Here is a 22,001-nt window from a genome sequence, read left to right on the forward strand (position 1 = left end):
TGCTTGCTGGCAGAAAACTCCTCAGTGACTGACACAATATTGCAGCAATAAAGGGATTAGAGTACGTAAACAAAGAGAGCCTCTGCACTGATTTGGTGCTCTGGCATATGGCTCATCATATTTAGATGAAATGCTGATACAGTCACAGGCTGTTCCTCATTCTTACACTTATACTGGGAAAATAACACAGACTCAATTTTGTTTAAAAGACTCTTGACTAAACAGCTTTTATGAGTCATTTTAAGTGACACTAACTTAGTTTTGTAAGTTACAGAAACATCTGATTAAGTACTTTTTACTATGTTTTTTATTTTCACAGTACAAATAAAAGTTACAAAAAGTCAGTATTACTTAAAATGACTAACTTGAAGAATGAACTTCAAGAATGTTTTTTTTTTAAACTTACAATATTGAGTTAGTTTTAGTGAAAGTTTTACTTTCAATGTTAAATCAGTTCCAACACATTTTTGAGTTAACTAAGAAATAAAAAGTAAAATCAGTGGACCTGTTGTCAACACTTTAATAAATACACGGTTGCAAGATAAAACTTAATTTAATGATTTAGATAAACCCTTTAAGTTGATGAGTTGTGATGAGTTGTGTTGACATAATTAATAATAGAAAAGCTAATTGAAAATACATTCGATTGAAGAGGAAAAGCCCCTAACTCAATGTAGAACATTTGTTGAAAGTAATTTCATTAGAAGTTGCCATAATGCAAAAAGACAAAATGATTGGATTTTGATATAATAATGCAAAGAAATTGAGTTTTTGTTAATGTTTGGGCATACATTGTTAAATAAGGGAACGATATAACTGAGGATGCAATCATAACGGGTTAACAGTTTTAATTTCACCTGGACTTTAAGAGCACTGGGACCTGTTGTCTGTGGCTAGGAGGGGCAACAATACATTATTTGTGTTAAATTCCACTAGATCCATTAACCTGGTTGTGTTCCTCTCCGTTAACAAAGATCAACACATCTCATAGCTGATTTGATTATAGCAGTCATCTGATCCTGGGGTTTCCACCATTAACAATACGTAGTCACGCGTTAGTCAGAAAGTCCAACAGCCTCCAAGTTGGATGTAAAACATTGCATTCTGCTCCATTTATGTGCAGCTTTAACTGTCTTTCAAGGATTGCCCTCTAACCAGTTGCTTGGATTCATTCTGCATACAATGTTACTCATAGTATTAGAAGTGCTACAACTTCAGTTCCTGTATTCAGTGATAAGACAGACACTAATACTGCTGACACAGTATTATCGACTCTGTTTCCACATTTCTCGGTTTCACTCGATTTTGACATCACATATTTTTGTCTCGACTGAAAACATGATTTACCCCTGACCTCTGTGACTCACTTTCATGCATTGCAGCAGCAGCAGCCCCAGCTGGAGGGCTGGAGGCACCTTATGATAAGAGTCACATCAATGTCACAGGTGTTGTTGGCGCTGCCAAGAACTGTAGTTACCCCCTCCGGGTGAGTCCTCTTCTCAGTGTAAGGGTGGTCGACCTACAGGCTTAAGCAAACCCAGAACGCCTGTGAGGGTTGGACTCGATATGAATATTATTTGCAGTGAAGTTGTTAGTAACTTGTGGTGAAAAACAGGACACTTAAAAGCTATGGTGATACTAAAGCCAATGCAGATACCAGTGCTGGAAGAAGAACTCGGAGCGTTTAATGAAGTACCAAAACAACAATGTAAAAATACAACATTACAAATAAAAGGTTTTGCATTTAAAATCCTACTTAAAAAGGTCTAGTGTGCAACATTTAGGATCTATTGGCAGAGTTTTAGAGGGGAAACGTCTCCTTGGTAAAACTTTTCTCTCTTTGAGGTCACAAGCCAAAAAAGTTCTGGTTTAATCCTTAATGTGTTTTATTTTATGTAAAATAACTTATTGTATTTTTCTATGTAAAATCTTAATCTGAAAGGTAACTGTAGCTATAGAAGTCAAATACATGTAATGTAAAAAGGTTGCATAAAATTAATGTATTCAAATACAGTAGAAGTATCTCAAAATTGTACTTAAATACAGTACTTGAGTAAATGTAATTAGTTACTTTACACCACTGGCAAAGGGCAATTTACTGTTTAAAGCCCCTACAAGAAACTCTCATTACTGATCTAAAAGAATCAGTATTAAATTGAAACCAGTTAAAAACTCCTTGTAGTCAGTTTAAATCAACATTTTACATTAGAGTTAGTTCATGTTAAGGTTTAAATAAATAAATAAATATAAATAAATAAGTTTGACAATACATTTGTAATTAAACTGTATCCATCGTATCAGCGACGGATAAAATCATTCAGTTTTACTGGTTTCTGTTGGATTATGTGAAAACTTTTTGTGGAAGTGAAAAACATAACAGGTTTCCATGAAAAGTCTCAGCTGGAGTGGCAACAAGAGGGCAAATGAACTGTGCATTTACAGGGGTTTTCTCTAAATGGTGAATTAAAGAAGTAACCAACCGAGCTTATAGATTACGAGAAGGAACAGGTGCAAGTGTGAAACCCAAGTCATACAGTGGGAAATCCACATTTCTTTACAACAATTAATGATCAAAGCTCCCCGTAGATCAGAGTTCTCATGAAAAACTGTACAGTTTTTTGTTAAATAATGTGAGAATTGAAGCTCTGAAACATACCATAATGATAACAGAGACATAAATATCCCTTTAAAGTCATATTTTACTTTTGCTAACATTTTTAAAGTTGCCCAAAACAAGAACCTTCACAGTTTCCCTTTGTTCCTGGAGTGACATTGATAATCTGATGGGGAGGGGGTAACTGTAACCTCCTCTTATCCCTGGGGTCACGTGATGCAGCTTTGGTCCTGATGCTGCTGTTACCTTGACTCTGTATGGGGAGCGATTAGTGCCACACGGCAGCAGGATGAGGAGAACCAGGGGATCCATCCCAACAATGTGGACTAAAATGCTGAGGCACTAGTAGTACCGACACCTTCAGAGGGACAAAGAACAAAAAAATATATATATTTTTACGGTAAAAAACTGGAAGCTGTAGTTGACAGAACTTTACCGTAATATATATTAAGTAATAATAATACGGTAGAAGGATATTAACACTGTAAAAACTCGTATTTATATGGAAAATATGGAATAAAACTCCAACTTTAACCATAAAATCAACAATCAAGAGACAATTTTGCCACAAAGTTTTCTGTGCAACTGGCAGTCTGTAATATATATAAAAAATACTTTATTCCATATAAAATCCTTTAAAATGCTGTATAAATAAAGGTTTTGTTACCACTTAAATTGAATTTACTCAGCTTTCTTCCACTATAGCTAATTATTACATTTCCTGTCGTATGATAAAAAAAATATATTTACAATAATCGATTATCAAAATGGTAGCCAGTTAATTTTGGGGCTTACGTAATGCAGAGTAATAATGGATAGAGGTTATCGGGATGATAATGGAAACCTCGTCGGGCATTATCCCGCCTGTAACATGGTAACTTGCCAAAGAAATAGAAAAAGCTCATTATTTAATTATTATGTTATGATACTAGACAGAGAGCTAATGTTATACCAGGAAGTCAATAAGACTGCATACGGCCAACAAACAGTAATTATAGTTTAGTTTTAGCAACAATATGAGCGAGCTATCAGCTATCAGAATCGAGTATTCACAAAGACCATGGTATAAATATTTGAATTGAAGTCAACTCACGCACAACAACTGAGTTATTACTCAACAGTTCATTTTAAGTTGGGTTTAACTTTTGGGTTTAAGTTTGAAGTTATGTTAGCTTACTTCTTTTATTAATAAGCTGTTATGGATTTACAGTGTATTTAATGAAACTTCTCCAGCTCACATTACTGTACTGTAGCTTTAACGCCTCCGCCTGCTTATTTTTGGCACTAATCGCCCCTCATACACACGCATCATCGCTGCTGATCTGGAAATTCCCTCTTCTGCCATTTAAAAGCTCGGCTCTGAGGGCAATGTGAGCCCAGCGCTCTGCAAACCAAAATACGAGGTTGTGAGTAAAATGATGTAGCGTTTTCTGTGCAAAGAAGAAGAGGAAAATAAACAGGAGAAGCAGGTGTTGCATGTTTTTTTTTGTTTTTTTTTTTAAATGGGAAATCTGTTGGGCAGCTGGCGTTTCAAGGAGCCGAGCACCGTTGAGGAATGCGACTCGACGTGGGGGTCGGACTCGGAGAGCGACGAGCCGGCGGGTGAAGATGACAGCGGCATCTCCGACTCCGTCAGCCCGGCGGAGAGCGACCGGGCCGCGGGAGACGCGTCCCCGCAGGTACACGGAGGGGTCACTGGAGCATGCTTGGGGTGACACAGTGGAGAGGGTGGGGTGGAGAACCGGGAACACGGTGCGGTAACATGTGTGCCACCGGGCAGCGCGCAATATTGACAAGGCCAGGACGCGTAAAGGGCAACCGAGCATCCCCGCCAAACTTCATTCAAAAATGTGTCAATTTTATGTAAACTCGGTTCTGTGAGAAGGTATTCACTCACATGGTGTTGACTTTACTTAGTGGTTGAGAGACACTCATTGTGGCGTTTAATCGGCCCACAGTACTTCATTGTAATGGTCATTCAGCAGGGTACACTTCAGGTGATGAGTTGCAGCTTGTAGTGAAAGTTGCTGTCAGATATGAGATGAAGTGACATCAATTGCTGCTTGGTGGATTAGAAACGTAATGAATTTTAAAAAGCATGAACTCTTACTTTATATAATGTGGCATTATTGACTACACACTGTACACACAAAAAGGCAGTTTGTTATTCCCAATATTGCTTTTCTAATTGAAGTTACAGTCTGCCTGCTGGTTTATGAAGGAAATAAAATACTTTATTAGACTCATGATTTTCCCGAATACACTGCTTCACACTGTTTTATTATATTAAAACCAGCAGGTTATAACAGGATTGTTTGAGAAATTGTAATTCACTGGATCACTCTTTGGTACATTGTTTTAAACTGGATAAATTCTCAGTGTTTTTTTTTTTTTTTTTTTTTTTTGCTATTTTACAACAATAAATTGAATTTCTGTGAAGGAGGTTTCTCAAAAGTTAGGCCAGTTCAATGTCATTTCAGGTCCAGGTCAAAAAGGCACAACAATGAAGAAAGCTACTGGCAGATTTGTCTGTTTGAAGCAGTATAAAGTTAGATATCGAGGCCAGTGTAACACTGTGAGCCTTTCATTGGAAGTTAGCATGACCCAGATTTTATTTGAGAATCAGAACTAGTTTCCAGCGTTCCTTTTGTAGCGATTGCTACGGCAGCGCTGATGTGAATTGTCCTCCTTTGCTGGAGAGGAATGGGATAATAACAGCCCTCGACCTCAAAAGCAGAGTCAATCCTTTTAATTCAGCCGAATGGTCGACGAGTTACATCTGTTCAATCTGTTGTATCTGCATTTGAACCTGAGTCTCTTTCTTTCTTTCTTTCTTTCTTTCTTTCTTTCTTTCCTCTCTCAGCTGACTGAATCCCCACAGTCTGCTCCGAGGATGAAGAGGAGTTTCTATGCTGCCAGGGACCTCTACAAGTACCGTCATAGCTACCCGGTACGTGCACGCTGATGCCGATACATAATGCACAATTGCTCTCTCAGTGTTGTAGACGCCCAGTGAGATCTTACTCTGTGTGTGTGTGTGTGTGTGTGTGTGCGTGCACAGAACTACAGAAAGTCCCGGCAACCCAACGAGTACCGCAACCTGCGCTTCTACCTGAACAAGATCCCTCTGGTACCTGATGGTGAGATCATACATACACACAACACACACACACACACACACACACACACACACGTATCTACTGTATGGGTCTTGTACAGTTTTGCTGCTATTGTAGTCAAATAATCAAAAAGTGGAACTAGTCAACGCAACAACAGAATCTGGATCCATATCTGATCAGCACTGTTTGACAGTTTGATCTGAGTTTGGTGCGTTGAGCTGGACGGACTCACTGAGAATGAGCTGTCAATCACAAGGTAGCCCCGCCCTAAAGCATACCCTGCTTTATGGTCTGTTTTACTCTAAATGGGACCATCAGTTACTAAATGAACATCATGCTGTGTGGAAGAAGACTGAAACTAGAGACTGAGACCAGAAACTCATCAGGAAACTGTTTACTGAGCTCATAAATCAACTGAGAAGTCGGCTCATTTCTCCATAAGACTGAATGGTATCAGTTTATATTGCAACCAGTGGAGCTGCCCCCTGCTGGTCGTTACGTAAAAATAAATAAATAACTGTTAACGTATTTAAAATACGTTTCACATTTTCAAATCCAAGGTCAGATGGAAAGCTCAGATATCCTGGTTCATCATGCTTATTCTAATTCTAACTGATGTTTTGGCTTCACTTTTGGAGAGCTGTCATGTCATCCATCTTTATATATGTCGATCGGTGGGACCCCTGTAGTAAGTGGGCGTAGACTGAAAGTCTTCGGTGCTGTATGAACGATGGATGAACCCAGAAGCGATGGACCTCGTAGAATCTGGAGTTACAGTCCGTCGGCGCCCACGCGTTTAGATAGAGCTGAAGGTCTGATGGTCAATTGTACTGACAGGTCGCCCACGTAGAGCTTATGTATGGGAAACACTGCGCACACACACACACACACACACACTCTCTCTCTCTCTCTCTCACTCTATACATGCAGACCTGTCACAGTGGAGAGAAACAATGTTGGCTTTGGGCTTAACAAGTTTTGTTTGGCTAAAAGGTCATGTTTGACTGGGAAAGACCAAAAGATTAGTGGATTGATCCAGTGTTCAACAAGCTTCACACACACACACACACACACACACACACACACACACACACAGGAAACGATGTGTGGCAGCTAATTAGCCCCTGTCTCTCCTCAGGTATCTACATAGAGGAGATTCTGACTAAGTGGAGAGGCGACTATGACAAACTGGAGCACAATCACACCTACATTCAGTGGTGAGACATTTCATCCGTCTACTTTCATTTTCCTTCAGACTGCCTGGAGTTAATTGTGTGTTATAGCTGACACACCAAAGCACTGTCAAGCAGATGTCACCAGGAATAAAGTGAGGATTTTACTTCCTGAGTGTGAAATGTGGGACGTTTTAGAATTGAAATTCACTGTCAGCTAAGCCCGGCCCCACCTGTAGTGTCTGTTGCTACACCAGGTTAGCTGATACTTTACGCTCGCTATCTCAGGTAACATCTAATCCAATGAAGAGCAGGACAGAGAACTCTGATAGCATCCAGGAAACACTGGCTGTGATAGACCTGTGTAGGGAACATGGTATTAACTTTCTGTAGGGTTGACAGCATTAGCAGCTGTTGTGAAATGACACTTACGTAATAATCCACATTATTAAATAAACAAATGTGTTTTAATCACATCCAGAAATGAATTTCATCGTGTTTCTTACTCCGTTTCAGGCTGTTCCCTTTAAGAGAACAAGGGCTCAACTTCTACGCAAATGAACTGACTCAGGAGGAGATCAAAGTAAGACACACAAATTATATACATACATACACACACACACACACACACATATATGTTTCAATGTATATTCTATAGTCTACACACACCGTCAGTATCCTGACACCATGTTTACAAGGTCTGAGCTTCCTGCTGCACGTCTAATTTGTTTGCACTTCCTCATTGTATAAGTGTTTGCCTCGTTGGTGCATTTCCTATACTATATATAGCAGTTACACAAGTTACTCAAATGAGACAAACTTACACTCTCAAAAGGGGTTTTTGGAAATTCTCATTGTGTTTTGATCAATTTGAGCATAATTATTATAAAATAATAATAATAATGTCAACTTTAAGAATGCTTATCCACTTGAAGGTTTGTGTCCAGGTTGTGTTTTGATTTTAGTTTTAAAATGTATTTACACTCCACTGTTAAATATGGAAGCTCATTTCCGCCAGTGTGGAGAAAAAAAAAGGATTCATCTTGTTTATGGAGTCACATTTGCAGAAATGGGCTTCCATAGTTAAAGCTGCAGTAGGTAACTTACAAAAATAACTCTGAAATGTTCACTTTATCCTGACAGTAGAACATGAGACAGATGCTCCTGATGGCATTTACAGGAATCCACCAGCTTTAATGAGAACGTCCTACACTATCTAGATAAATGTTACGTCCATCTGCCATCTTTGGATGATCTGAAGACCATCTGATCACCCACAATGCATGTCGATGGCAAACAGAAAGGCGGGGTTGTAACCCTTCGTGTCGGTTTCTGATCTGCTGCGTTCAATTCTGTCAGGAATTCCAAACCACTCGGGAAGCTAAGCGGAGATTCCTGGCGGCCTATTCCCTCATGTTGGACTTCTACGGCATCAAACTGCTGGATAAGAGTGGGAATGTCGCTCGGGCTCCCAACTGCCAGGAGCGCTTCCAGCACCTTAATGAGTAAGCGCACACACACACACACACACACACACACACACACACACACACACACACACACACACAGTGCAGCAGCTTCGGGGTATATAATTGCATCCAGAATGTGTGTGGACTTCTGGCTCGGTTGCCAATCGCTGCTTTTGTGTCTTTCAGCAAGGCAATTATTCTAAATCCAATGCAACTTAATTGTTCTTCTATCAGCAGCCAAATGTGAAACAAACAGATGGTTAAAGGGTAATTTAAAGGGTGATGTGTTTTTCTTTCACATCCTGCTTGGATGCTTTCATGGCCTGAGAGAAGTCATCACGTTCCTCGCCACAGAAGCACCTGGATGCCACAAGATGGGACAATTATAGTGTGTGTTTCTCCTTCTGCCCACCACGGTCTCAGTGCTATTACTACAACCTCCTCAAGTCACAAACCACCTTAAACTTAGGATCGGATGCTAATGGTTGCCATTATCCCAACCACAAGGAAAACAACACATTCTCCTTCATAAAGCAGCTGCTCGCTACAGTTTTGTTCCCTTCTCTTGCTTTTAACGTCCCATCAAATATGCACAAAACCTCCTTTTGCATCTGGTGCACTGTGGGCTCCAGATTCCTCTCAGAAACAAACAACCTTCAGAAACAAACTACTCTAAATAATAAGGTTCTCTGTGTTGTCAAAGACCGGACGACCAAAGCAGAGCAGGTGATTGTTGTTGGAACAGTGGAAGGACTAACAAATAGGATTTGGTTAGTTTCATTTTGTTTCTGGCAACTTTGAATGAAAGGTGTTTCACAAGTTTCTACAAGGTTAAATGAGTGTTTTTGTCTCTGGAGTCTGGTGCAGGGTGATAATGATATTATGGCTGTTTCTGGTTAAACTAAAGGTCTAATTAACGTTACTTGGCAGTCGGTTTCAGAGCTATTTTCTCATCTAACTCTGTGAATTAAGGATTCATTTCGACCAAAGCAGAGTTGGTGAATGTTGTTAAAACAGTGCAAAGACCAACAAAGATTGTTTTGTTGAGTTTTATGTTTGTTTAAGTGTGTTTTGTGATCTAGGGGGGTAAAATTAGTGTTATTGTCAATGGAATCTGGTGGGCTGTATTTGTTTTGGTCTGCTCTCTCAATAACAGCAGCTGCAACACAAATTGTTTGCATCATAAAAGCTTCTAACTGGAACATATCGTATAGGTCACACAATATTAGACTATTTAATACGCTGTTAATGTATATGTTTATTTATTTGGCATATTTCCCTCCGGATATTTTGGACGGTTAATGTAAACGCTGCACTCAGTATGATTTAATATCTCATCTATCACCGATATAAGGTCGCATTTTGTAACACTTCAAAGCAGACATTTTGAATGGTCGTATGAGGAAAGCTGAGGTGTCACTAATAACGTCAACGATGGCTTTGTTCTATTTTAGCGTCCCAGTGAGCCGTGGCAGTGTGACAGTGAGCCAGCAGGAACAATACCCCCTGTGCTTTGTCAAAATGTTCCACGTCCCGTTATACACGGCGTATCTTTGTGATCGTGTTGTAATTAATGATGATCTGAAAACTCCAGCAAACCTTTTCACCTCCTGCTTTCCTCTTTTAAAAAAGGTCCCAGCACAACTACCTGCGGATCACACGCATCCTGAAGTCCCTGGGTGAGCTCGGGTACGAGGCCTTCAAAGCCCCGCTGGTCCGTCTGTTCCTGGAGGAGGCGCTGTGCCGCAACACCCTTCCCAACATGCAACACAGCGCGCTCGAGTACTACGTCTACACCATCCGCCTGCCAGCCACCCGCAGACGCCTGCTCCGCTACGCCCGCCAGCACTACAGGCCTGCCCACGCCTTCCTCTGGGGTCCGCCGCCTAAGAGGCGAGGTGGTGGTGTCGGTGGCAGCATAGGTGCTGGAAGTAGTGGGATCAGGGCGCCGGCTCCAACGCCAGAGCGACAGAGGAGGGAGGAGGAGAGCACCACCGCCACCTCTGCCAGTAGCGGGATTATTGTGTCTTCCCATGATGCCATGATGTGCCAGGAGCTGGCTGGAGGAGGGCTGAAGGGCTGCGCAGGACTCGGCTCCAATATGGCCGGACTGGAGGGAGCGTTACTGATGGTGGCAGCTAGAGCAGACAGGAACGAGTATAACGACATGGTTCCTCTGTAAGGAATGAGGTTCGATTGTTAGGCAGAAAACAAAATGAACCGGTTCCATTGTAAAGAAAATTATTGATTATGCCAGAACTTCATTGTTAGACTCACAAAGCTTTTATTGACAGTAATCGTAGAACACATTCGTAGAATCTGATCGTCAGAATCAGTTCAGGTTAAGGGCTTACCATAAAGAACTAGCATGTTATTTCTTTGCTGATCAGTTTTGAATTTGGGGCGGGACTGGTCACATCCTGAGCCAAGACAAACAAACTCACCTCGGACCAAATCCCAAAACCATTTAAAACCAGTAGAGACCCAGACGTCTACGAAACAACTTAGACATTAGATCGCCTTATTTAATGATCTAAACTGTCGGGGAGGTGCTCACTGATCATTTTAGAGCCAAAAGGTGTCTGCTGACGGGCGCGTTAGTCTCGCGATGGTTTTGGGAAACAAAGTCCTTATTACTGGAGCTCCGCTGAGCAACAAGCTGAGTGAAACCTACAATGTGAAGAGGAGGTCAGGGAGTTGAACAGAACTGAGGACAGGGTGGCTAATTTATCATAGCAATACTTTAAAACCACATTTTTTGAGGTCTTTACTTTGTTGTTAATAATAGCAGGCACAATATTTATCTGCTCTGTGAGAGGTAGCTGCTCCCTCTGAAAAATGTATATTTGTATTAATTAATTGTACTATTGAGCAAAGGAACAGGACTTGTCAGTGACGGGATATCTGTAAGAACCAGAGAGGCTTCTCAGTGACGTTGCTACTCTCCTGTGAACAGTGACTACAGAGTGCGGTGTCACCCAGAAGGCCTCTCTGTTCTTACATAAGCATGGGATTGGATGTGACTGGAGTTAATGTGGTGATCAAACAGGTGACGTGTGGTGTGTTGCACTTTTTTGACAATCTGTGTCTTCCTGTTGAATGCGCTGTTAGTTTTTCCAAATCGAGATTTAAATGTGTAATCTACAAATGGTCAGGAACTCGCCGCGTCATTAATTGATTGTTCTCATGTCGTTTAGCCTTGCAATAATAGTTTGTTTTCAACCAGGCTACACATAGGAGGAGGTGATACTGTTAATGCTTTCTGAATATAACCGTTAAAAGCTTCTAGGGGAGAGTTTGTAGAAGTGCAGCTGGTAGTATAATATTTTTTTCCTGTAGAACTGTACTATGTACTGTAATCAGGCACATCCTGGAAATAATAATGAACAATAATAATAATAATGTCACTTCAGTGCAGGTTTACCAGACGCAAAGCTGGACAGAAAACGCTCCTGTGTCAGTTAAGAGCTGTTCACACCTGCAGCAAACCTTTGGCTTCAAGTAATGCTGCAGAAGGTCACATTTACATCTTCTTCTAAAAGGCTTATTATTGGGTGAGAAGATTTTCTGTAAATTAAAAGAAAATCTACTTGGTTTGAACTGGTATTTATGAGCTAATCAGCTGCGGTGAGAACAACCAAGCATGCCACGAACCCGAGCTAACGTGGACTGTCCCATAAACGCTGACCAGTATTATGAGCAAAAACTGGGACCTGGGAACCCTGTGTAATGAGGATGCATGAGTCCTTTAATTAGCATGCATAACGCCAACAGTAATTTAACTGCTAACACCCAGACTAATTATTTCTTTTAGGGTTAGCAGCTGCTCAAGAGAGTGAAACAGGTTTTTACACTCACCTTCCGAAATGTTAAGAAACATCATATCATCACCTTCATCCTGTCAGAAGTTGACAGCAACACCTTGCTTGTGTTTATTTTTTATTTATTCTGAACAGATGGATATTGTTGGCAGACGAGTTAAGGTTGAATCCTAGGCATCGTTTCAAACAGACATTTGAGTTCCTGGTTGCAATATCTGTGAAATTAAAAGCCATGTGAGGTGTTAAGACAGCTGCTCTTCCTGTTTATTATCAGCTGACGAGGTCTCTACGTTGCTCCCCAGCCAAGTGTATCTGATATAATTGTAAAAAATAATAACTTTTCAGGTGAATTGTGTGACAACATGGGCTCAAGTATCAGATTTTTTTTAGTATGTGTACATAGTGTGTGTGCGTGTGTATGTGATATTCTTAAGTGCCTTTTTTGTATTTTTTATGTTTGTCTGTATGCTGTAAGAAGCGTCTTTCCCAACTTATTTCCTGTACATCCTGTTTTTTGTACAGCTTTTTGATATTTACATTATTGTTTGCATTATAGTCATATACAGTATTAATGTACAGTAACAGCAGGAATACTAAGAGTTGATATAGATGAGAGGTGAATAATATATAATACTTGAAATTGTTTGTATCTGGCCTGTTGATTATAATGTGATTGTTCATTATTCACTATGCTTGCTGGTGTTTTCCCAGTGTTCTTTGAGCATAGATGGACACAATAACTGGACATTTGCCCTAAAATGTGAAATTTGCCACACTTGACTCAAATAAAAAACGAGGATGTGAGGATGTGATGTGTCACTGTATCTGAAAGTCTGTGAGTCGACAGTCGAGCTGTTCAGGAAGCAGGAGTAATCTCATTGGTTGAGGTAAACCTCAGTGGTTGGAGCCACCGTTTGTCTGCCAAAGGCTGAACAGATATCACCGTTAAATAAGCTCACAGTGGAGGATTAGACATGCAAAGGGTTTCACTTTCCAATACTTAATATAACTGAGATTATCTGCCTGACTTCTGAAACATTGCTGACGTCAGAACCTCTAATCTGACTGGAACTAATGCTGTATTAATATGCACATACAATAGTGTGCGCCCCAAAACAACAACAGAAAAAAGACAGGTTAATGGTGTCAGACAGAAGCTCAGTGAAAACATAGAAAGCATAAGTGGTAGATGACATTGTAAACCCTTACACTGGATGTCTGGATATCCACACTAACTCTAAACAGAACAGAATATTGTTATTATAACATCATCTAGTATACACAGATTGATCTGTCAGAACGGAGCTCATAATGAGACATTCAGAGATGAGTTTTCCTGATATTTTATGGACATTTTTATACAATTCTCCGTCTGTATTATCCACACACACACACACACACACACACACACACACACACACACACACACATACACACACACACACACACACACACACACACACACACACACACACACACACACACACACACACACACACACACACACACACATATTTTCCTATTTTCAACAGTCTTTACTATTTAATAGGCCTCTTTTTTAGACAAATTCAGTGTTTTATTCTATCTGATGCTTGGCCATTTTCTGTCAGCTCTTTGGTTGTTTTAATTATCAGACAGTGAAGGCTCTGTGAAAAAGTTTGTCTTCAGGTCTTCAAAGTTCAGATCTGAAATAATCTAAATCTCTTCATTTAGTTTTCTTCACAGAAACAAACGTAGCGCTGAGATATGGTTGGGAACCACTGCAGTAGACATCCATCCAACCCTGATGTTGGACTATCACTACATACCATGGTCCCGGCTCCTTCCCCCATCATGTAACTGCCCCACCCATCTTCACACCTGTCACCTGTCACCTGTCACCTCTACCTACCTGCCTCATGGTCCTGTAAACTATAAATCTGATCTGCACCAGCTCGGCCTCCATCGTCTGCGTTTGGGTCCTACTCCTGTTGTCCAGCTCACACCAGTCGTAACAGAGAGGGAACTACAGTGTGGATATAATCCTAGTATCTGCTTACTATTTACATTCCTATGTGTTTAACAACAGTAAAATGTCATAGTCTTTAATGCCTAAACCTACAGATCGGACACCGGATGCAACCCCGTAGGCTAACTGCACCAGAGCAGCATCTACGCTAACCTTTTTAGTGGCCACCATTGTTTTTTTCCACACATATAAATCAGCGAACTTGTGAAATGAACCTGATGCCGTCCTTGGTTTCTCTCCTCTTCAGTCTTACTCTATAAACTGAAGTTATAAATGTGGTGTGAATACATGTTTGCAATAAATTAACACTTTCATTTAATTTAAATGTACCTGGCAATCTGAAGTGAAAGTTCACAGTTAAACACTTGCAGTGTTTTTCACTGTTTCAAACACAGTCATATGGCTGCGTTGATCCATTATGTAACATTTAGGAGGATCTATTGGATGGAATATAATGTTCAAAGGAACGTTTTCAGTAGTTTTGTATAATCACGATCATGGCTATGTTAGATCATCACCACAGCTATAGTAGTGTGTAGTGTAGAATGAGAAACCTTTTTAAAGCTTTATTTGCCTTCATGTACAGCGTTTTGCACTGAGAACTAAACCTGGTGTGAGCAGGCACAAATCCTCTTATCTCCAACATCAAAATTGTACTTTTCTGCTTGATTGTTTCTGACACACCCCCTACCACAGCCTTCATTCCACTTCAGTAGAGCCAACATCACTGCCAGTCACTGAACAGGCACCGATGAGAGGAAAAAGACCATGTGAAGTTTCTGGGGCAAAGTGAAAGCCTGATTTAAGGTTAAAGTAGCAACTATGGAAAATATGCCTCAAAACACATCAGCTCTTTCCTTTATGAATACACTGTGAGTATGTTTGTCAAATGTTATCCACCTGCTGTAGTCTTTGGTTAGAACAGATATCAGCCAGACTCATGCTGCCTCTGCAAATCTGCTGGGTTTGTTCCTGATCTGGCAACATAAAAAACTGGTTTCCATTAAAATGCTTGAGGTTGAAAACTTGAAAAGAGATCAGGAATTAATGGACAACGTGGATGGACTTTACGGTTGCCTCTGCGTAGTCTTTACTGAAGAAAACAACAAAGATTACTTTATATTTTCATGCATTTTTCAATCAAAATCTAAAGTTTCCCTGGTAACACCTGAGGTCCTTCCTAATACCTAGAATAATCATTACCATCCTATAAGGTTCCAGTACATTACAGTAAATAGGACAAGCCTTAGATGCGACTTGGCAACGGGAGATATTGCTAGTTCCCTCAACTGAGAGAGCACTTTGGCTCAGCTACGAGACAGCTAACATTACGGTACAAGATAGTCAAAATATTGATTAAGGTTCTCATTATAATGACTTACAGAATCCTTTTTTTCCCATCACATTGGCAGAAATGGGCTTCCACATTAAGTTCATGAGAGGATGTGTGTGATTGTGTGTGTAGATAGTTTAGTTTAGAGTGATGCGTGTGTGTGTTTGAGAGGGGGTCCTTTTACAATAACATGAATTAGAATAGGAGAAACCTTGAGAATGTCGGTAAAGGAGACTTATCTTAACTTCTGGTCAGTCCAATGGAGATAAAGAAGTCCAACGCTGTATCTGAGCAGGCTGAAGATGCTCCAGGGATCTGCTTATTTCCAGCTGAGCCTTGTTGTCCAGGACAGTTCACTAAATCCAGCCAGGAACAAATCTTTACCTTTATATATGTCACTGTTTTTCTTTTTAACCAGAAACTGTAAATTATACTTTCCAATTTTCTCCTTCTTTTAGCTACTCTCACTTCTCTTCCATGCTGCCTTTGTTTGTTTCTCCTCCAGCCCTCAAGTGTGTCTGATTTATCTCCTCCCTTCTCCCACTTCCTCTTAAAGTTTAAAGGTTATTTTTACATTAAAAAACTGAGCTGAACTTTCCATATAAATTCCTTTAAAATGCCATATAAATAAAGGTTGTTCCCTGGGATATGACTGTGAGTCACGAGTGTCACTATTACAGCAACTGTATTTAAAACTGTGGTTTACGGTCTTTTACTGTCATGATTTGACAGTTTTTCACCGTAAAATCACATTTTTAACAGCAATATGACCAGTATAATTTATACAGCAGTTAAATTAAGTTACATTTTGCAACAGTAATTACTAAAGGTGCAGCAATCCAATACACTTTTTTTTTTCTTACAAAATTCAGCAAATATCTGCGATCCACTATATCGATCTGTTGTCACAACCAGGCTCAACGCTGGACAAAGCAGAGGAGAACACACACAAGTTGTAACTTAAAATAAGTTTATTTTACATAACTATAAGAGAAATGAAGCTAAAGACAAACTAAATATAACAAAACAAAACAGGGTTGAAGCCAGGGGAGAGAGAAAGACTGGTGGAGGGACTGTTGATTTCAGTTATAATGCCTTTCATCTGGTTTTGTATTTCATTGCATTTCATTTCACAACTTTCATTGTATAACCCTCAAAAAAAGTACTGACGTCCCGTGACCTCAGTGGTGGGTCCGGCCATGCCCACCAGAGGTGGCAGTAAGCAACAAGAAGTAAGGGTACTCATGTGGACAAAAATCGGAACTTTTCAGGCTCTGGTTATGAGCAGCCATGTGAGAAAATCTGCTCACGTCAGCTTTCTAATTGTAGTTCTAGGTTGTCAGGAGTTTGACAGCTGTGATATCTCCACAGCAGGAGTGCTAACAAACCGTGACAAAATGGCTGCTAAGCCACCCATTACTACATCTAATTAAAATCCCAAAATATTCCTAAAACTATTGATTCAGCTCCTTCAAAAGGACTGTTTGTATATGAGGGTATTATAAGGACCAAGTTCCTGCTGATAATAACTGTTATAATAATGGTTAATTTGAGCCTGACTCAGTATATGTTATATATGTGTATTAAATTGTTCGTTTTGCTGACTGGGTTGTGCTGGTTTTGTACATCGTGTGTTCAGTATTTTTAGTTAATATTTAAATACACCTTGATTGTAAAAAATAAAACAACAATGCACAAGTTTATTTCTGGTATTTCAGTGAACAGTCTCATATCATGAACTTTTATACTTCATTAGGATCCACAGCTGTAGAGTAATTTCATGTCTCACTTGTGATCACAGCAGTTTAGCTTGGAAGCCTGCATTAATTAATTGAGTGTAATTTGTATAAAGCATAGAGTTATAATTATAGAGTTATTTTCAGTTGTGTCCAGAGACAGATTACTCTGCTGGCAGGATCACAATATAAATACACATTCATGTAGGGTTACATTACACTGTGACAAATAGACAGCTGACGTAAGGACAGCCAAGGAACAACAGGGCTAAAACACAGCACACGGCACAAAAATGACATATTACAACAGTTTTCTTTAGTCAGAAAGCTTGACAACCATTACTTAGATTTCTAATGTACTTTTGAGTTATTGTTAATTATTCATTGTGTACGCGGTCAGCCCTGAAGCTTCTTACAGTCCATCATGTGATGCCTGTGCCTTCCAGAGTCAAGACAACAAAGAAACACACTCTGATTTTGCAGTACAAAGGACACATCTGTTGCAAAAGATCTGCCAGCTGAATAATAGGATTAAAGTTCTCAGTATAGAGAGCTGCAGAGGCACTAAGAGCCTTACATTATAGGAATAGCAAACCGACTGAAGAACTCGCTCAAACAAGTGTTTCCTCCACAAAGAAGTCAGAAGATAATGAGAGGGATACGATTAGAAAGCGTGCCGCCATCAGGAGAGGGCTTAAGCCGAGAGATGTGACGGCCACAGTCTTCAAAGAACATCAGTCCTGCTGTGGTGCGACTCATCTCGCTCCTACTGAACCTTTCTTCTTTTTCCCCTGTCAGTGACGGCGTCGATCCTTCCACTTGTCTTTGCTGCCGTTGATAAGCCTTGATGAGAAAACACAAGACTGGGGAATGGAGTGTCGAGGGAACAGCTTCACAAGGCTCTGATTGGCACTACAATAGGTTTGATCTGCATGTGATGGAGTTTTAAAAACATATTGAAAATGGAAGGTTTATTCTGTCTGTATAATAAAAGATGGCTTCTTTCATGGAGAACACACGTAAAAAAAAACAAGCTTGCTCTAACATATTTCTGAGATTAGCCCTGATTTAGTTTAGGTTGAACATCTAGCTGTCCTCAGAAATATGTTGAGATCCCTATGAAGGCTCGTCAGAGTGCTGCATAAAGACCACAGCTTACAGACTCTACTCTTAAACCACTATTGCCCCAAAATTCCACCTGGCACGGCTTTATAATGTCGTATGTGCAATGCGGTTTGGCTCTGTGATCCATGTGTCTTCAGAAGCGGAGCATCTTCAGAGCATGTTGTCAGCCTGATGTTGTTAAAAACACAAAACTGTGTTTCCTGATTAAAATGTCTTCTGACTGATGTAACGTGGAGTCCGCACGCTGTATTTTATTTTGAAAATTGACGGGATTCTCTATGTCGTTTCTGTGTCTGACTTCCTGCCAGTGCTGTCTGTGCTGTTCGATGCGAGGGGATTGGGGCTTCCATCTAAAATAGACCAGCCATGTATTCTACACAGAGCACATTGGAGAGACACTTCTGGGACGCGCCGCAGTGCTTGTGGTGGAATTAAGAGCATTGGGGAGAAAAGACGTGATCAGCCGGCATACAGACCAATACCTCAATTTGAACTCTCGAACTAGAGGTGGTATAACTGGCATAATTTTCAACTCATGCGTGTTGCAAACTGCAATTCAAAGTGTCTGTATGCAAACAGAATAATTTTTGGTATTATTTATTCCAACTGGCGCCCGTGATAGACCGATTAATGTCTGTGCTCTTAAGGCAGATAAACAAAAAATATCTGCAGGCAGTCTGGTCAGTGTTGCTGCTGTAGAACAATGTCAGCGTTCCGCTTTGTGAGTTTTGGTGAAGATAGTTAAAATGTTGGTTTCAAGCCCTGTACTATAACTCTCATGCATCCATAATCTCCTGTAGAATATAACTATACATGACTTTTCTTTGTTTTGATATCAGAATTATATTTCGGCCAGTATACCCAAGTCACAAGTCATTGGTGTGAAAGTCAAGTCTAAAGCCATCAAATTTATGATTCGAGTCCACACCACTGCTAAGCACCACTTAGTTGTTAGGCCCCTTCTACATAGAGCACAACATCTTGTTGGTCATGAGGAGGACAGAAGAGAAAGAAAGATGCAGCATGTCTGAGCAATCCTTCCTCCTTGAAATAACGTTAACATATTGCCAATTTCACACCTGCTGCATTGATTGAACTGAGTGAAGCTTTACATTTATCTACTGCAATGGAGTCACAGTGCGGTGAATTGTGACTCAAGAGATCAGGGTTTGTAATCTTGGAGGCAGCTGGAATCTCAAAAACATCAAGAATCCATCTTGCCAGGCTCCAGTCTGAGTGTTTGTGGCCAAACTACAGTGGTAGCAGGACCAACAGCGTCCTTTGAGGAAGTACTGGCAGCTATAGGTGTAAAACAACAATGGTTGGTCCCATAGAGGTTAGAGATGCTAGCATCAGTTGTATCAGAAGTAAAGAGTATTTGTTTAGTGAAAGAGCAAAGAACGGCACTGAAGGCTTCAGTTAGAGTTTGACTACATTAAAGAGTTTGTTGATCTGACTGGTTGTCGCCTGTGATAGACCTGTAAACAGATGGTTCATCCAAGCAACTGCAGAGTTTTCCAAACCATCTGCTGCAGTCAGCTTACAGAGTTTGCATCCTGAGTCTGATCTGTGGTTAGGTTTAGACATTTTGCTGTCATTAAACACATGGGAATATAATTAGTAAGCAGATACTAGGATTATATCCACACTGTAGTTCCCTCTCTGTTACGACTGGAGCAAGCTGGACAACAGGAGTAGGATCCAAATGCAGACGATGGAGGCAGAGCTGGTGCAGTTCAGATTTATAGCTTACAGGACCACGAGGCAGAGAGGTAGAGGTGACAGAGTTCCTGGGGACAGGTCTAAAGATTTGTGGGGCAGTTAGATGATTGGGAAAGGAAGGAAAGTTCGAGGGAACCTGGTGGTAGGAGGACGGAATATGTCTGGGGAGGAGGAACACGATAGAACTACTTCAGTTAACCACAGTGACATTCAAGGTGTTGCATTATTCCTTTTAGGACAACTTGTTCTGTCACCATTTCTTCATCCACCCAACCTTCACACATCAGGGAAGATTTCTTCCCTTACAGTTATGATAACCATAAGGTATTTCATTACAACGGGAATACCTGCTTGTCACAGAAAGCAGCTAATGAGCAGGTGTCTAACAAGCGTCTTGGCATGTTATAACGAGCATCTCATAACAAGGTACGTGTCAAGGTGAATGTAAAGAAGGGGACTTTAACATTGTAACAAGCAGCTAAAAAGAGAAAAATGGTGCTCAGTGTGGTGCTGCTGTGTTGTCACTGACTGAACTGAGAGATTGAACTTTTACAATCTGACACTGATTAATGTTCATGTCTGTCTTCCAAACGAGATTAGTCTTCACAAATGTTTGATGTCTGATATGAAGTTATGAATTCAGTTCCAACAGAAACAAGCAGCACACCAGTGTTCTGCCATCACTGCTGTCCAGGGTCTTCCTTTCATCTCTCTCTTTTAGGGCTGAACATGGTGTCTGCCAGTAAATCAAGATGTAATGATCTCCCATACTTGACTCACTAGGTTGTCTTAGCTACTGTGACTCCAGTCTACAAAACTATCCCATCTGCACAGTGCAACCCGAGGAATCTGCAAGATTAAAACACTTGAAAATAGGAACTGGAGGGCCTCCCATAATGTGTGCTCAAGCAGAAACGGTCGCTGGCTGACAGAGACACCCACCAGAAAAAGAGGGAAATAGCTCTCTGCTCATTATATAGTGTGAAAATGTTTTTGAATGTGTGTGTGTGAAAGATGCTAAAGGGAACTGCAATGCCAGGTGATAATTCTCTGTGGGTTTGCATTAACTTTCTCACACACGTACCTATTTGCTTCAGTTTTAATATATAAATATTAAATTAGAAATATATATATATATATATACATATATATATATAGCAAATATTAATTAGCACCACTTTAGATTTTGTATAATTTGTGTATAATATTTTTAATCAGCTTTCCCAACCTGCAAATCAACAGTTTTTTTAAGCAAAAAAGTAGTGAAATAGTACATTATTTTCTTCACACTGTAGTATGGTGGAGTCCTAATGGCTGAAATGCTTCCATTTGAACAACATGGCAGTTCATGTTTATGCATAAAACATTTCCCACCCTCAGAATGCATTTGAGTGTTCCTTTTCCCACATTACGTTCTCAACATCCTGTTCTTGACACTGAATTATGGAAGCAAGATACCAACAAAACGCTGTGTCTGTGTGGCTTACATCTGGCCCCCGAGTTGTGTCATACATCTTTAAACTTCCCAGGAGTCAGTGTGCAGCCTGGATTCTTATTCTAATAAGATCTGAAAGTCTACAGTGGCTCTGCAAGGTTTTACTCAATGTTAGTAGCTACCATTTACCATTACTATTTTAGTTTAGCATGTCAGCATGTAATTTAATGGGAATGTTTTGTTCATAAATGTAAAATGAAATGAAAAATGTAACCTGGTGGTGATGCTGGATGAAAAGTCAATGGATCACCCATTACAGTTCCTTCTGAGGTAGACACAGCTGAACCAGATTTCATTATAATCCATTCAATAGTTGTCAGGGCATTACAGTCTTTCAGTCTGTTTCCTGCCTGTGTGATTACCTGATTTGATTCACCTGTACATGAT

At 40.2% G+C, this 22,001-nt stretch overlaps 1 protein-coding gene across 1 annotated transcript; it reads left to right on the forward strand.

The window, feature by feature from the left end:
* Positions 1-3,945: 3,945 nt before the first annotated feature.
* ogfrl1 (opioid growth factor receptor-like 1) lies at positions 3,946-13,002 on the forward strand. Its single transcript, XM_051426301.1, has 7 exons — positions 3,946-4,293; positions 5,478-5,564; positions 5,676-5,754; positions 6,872-6,950; positions 7,422-7,488; positions 8,265-8,410; positions 10,007-13,002. Exons 1-7 carry the CDS (start codon positions 4,117-4,119, stop codon positions 10,554-10,556), a joined length of 1,185 nt encoding a protein of 394 aa, XP_051282261.1. The 5' UTR covers positions 3,946-4,116; the 3' UTR covers positions 10,557-13,002.
* The last annotated feature ends 8,999 nt before the right edge of the window (positions 13,003-22,001 follow it).

Source organism: Dicentrarchus labrax, unplaced genomic scaffold (genome assembly GCF_905237075.1).
Source record: "Dicentrarchus labrax unplaced genomic scaffold, dlabrax2021, whole genome shotgun sequence".
NCBI lineage: Eukaryota > Metazoa > Chordata > Actinopteri > Moronidae > Dicentrarchus > Dicentrarchus labrax.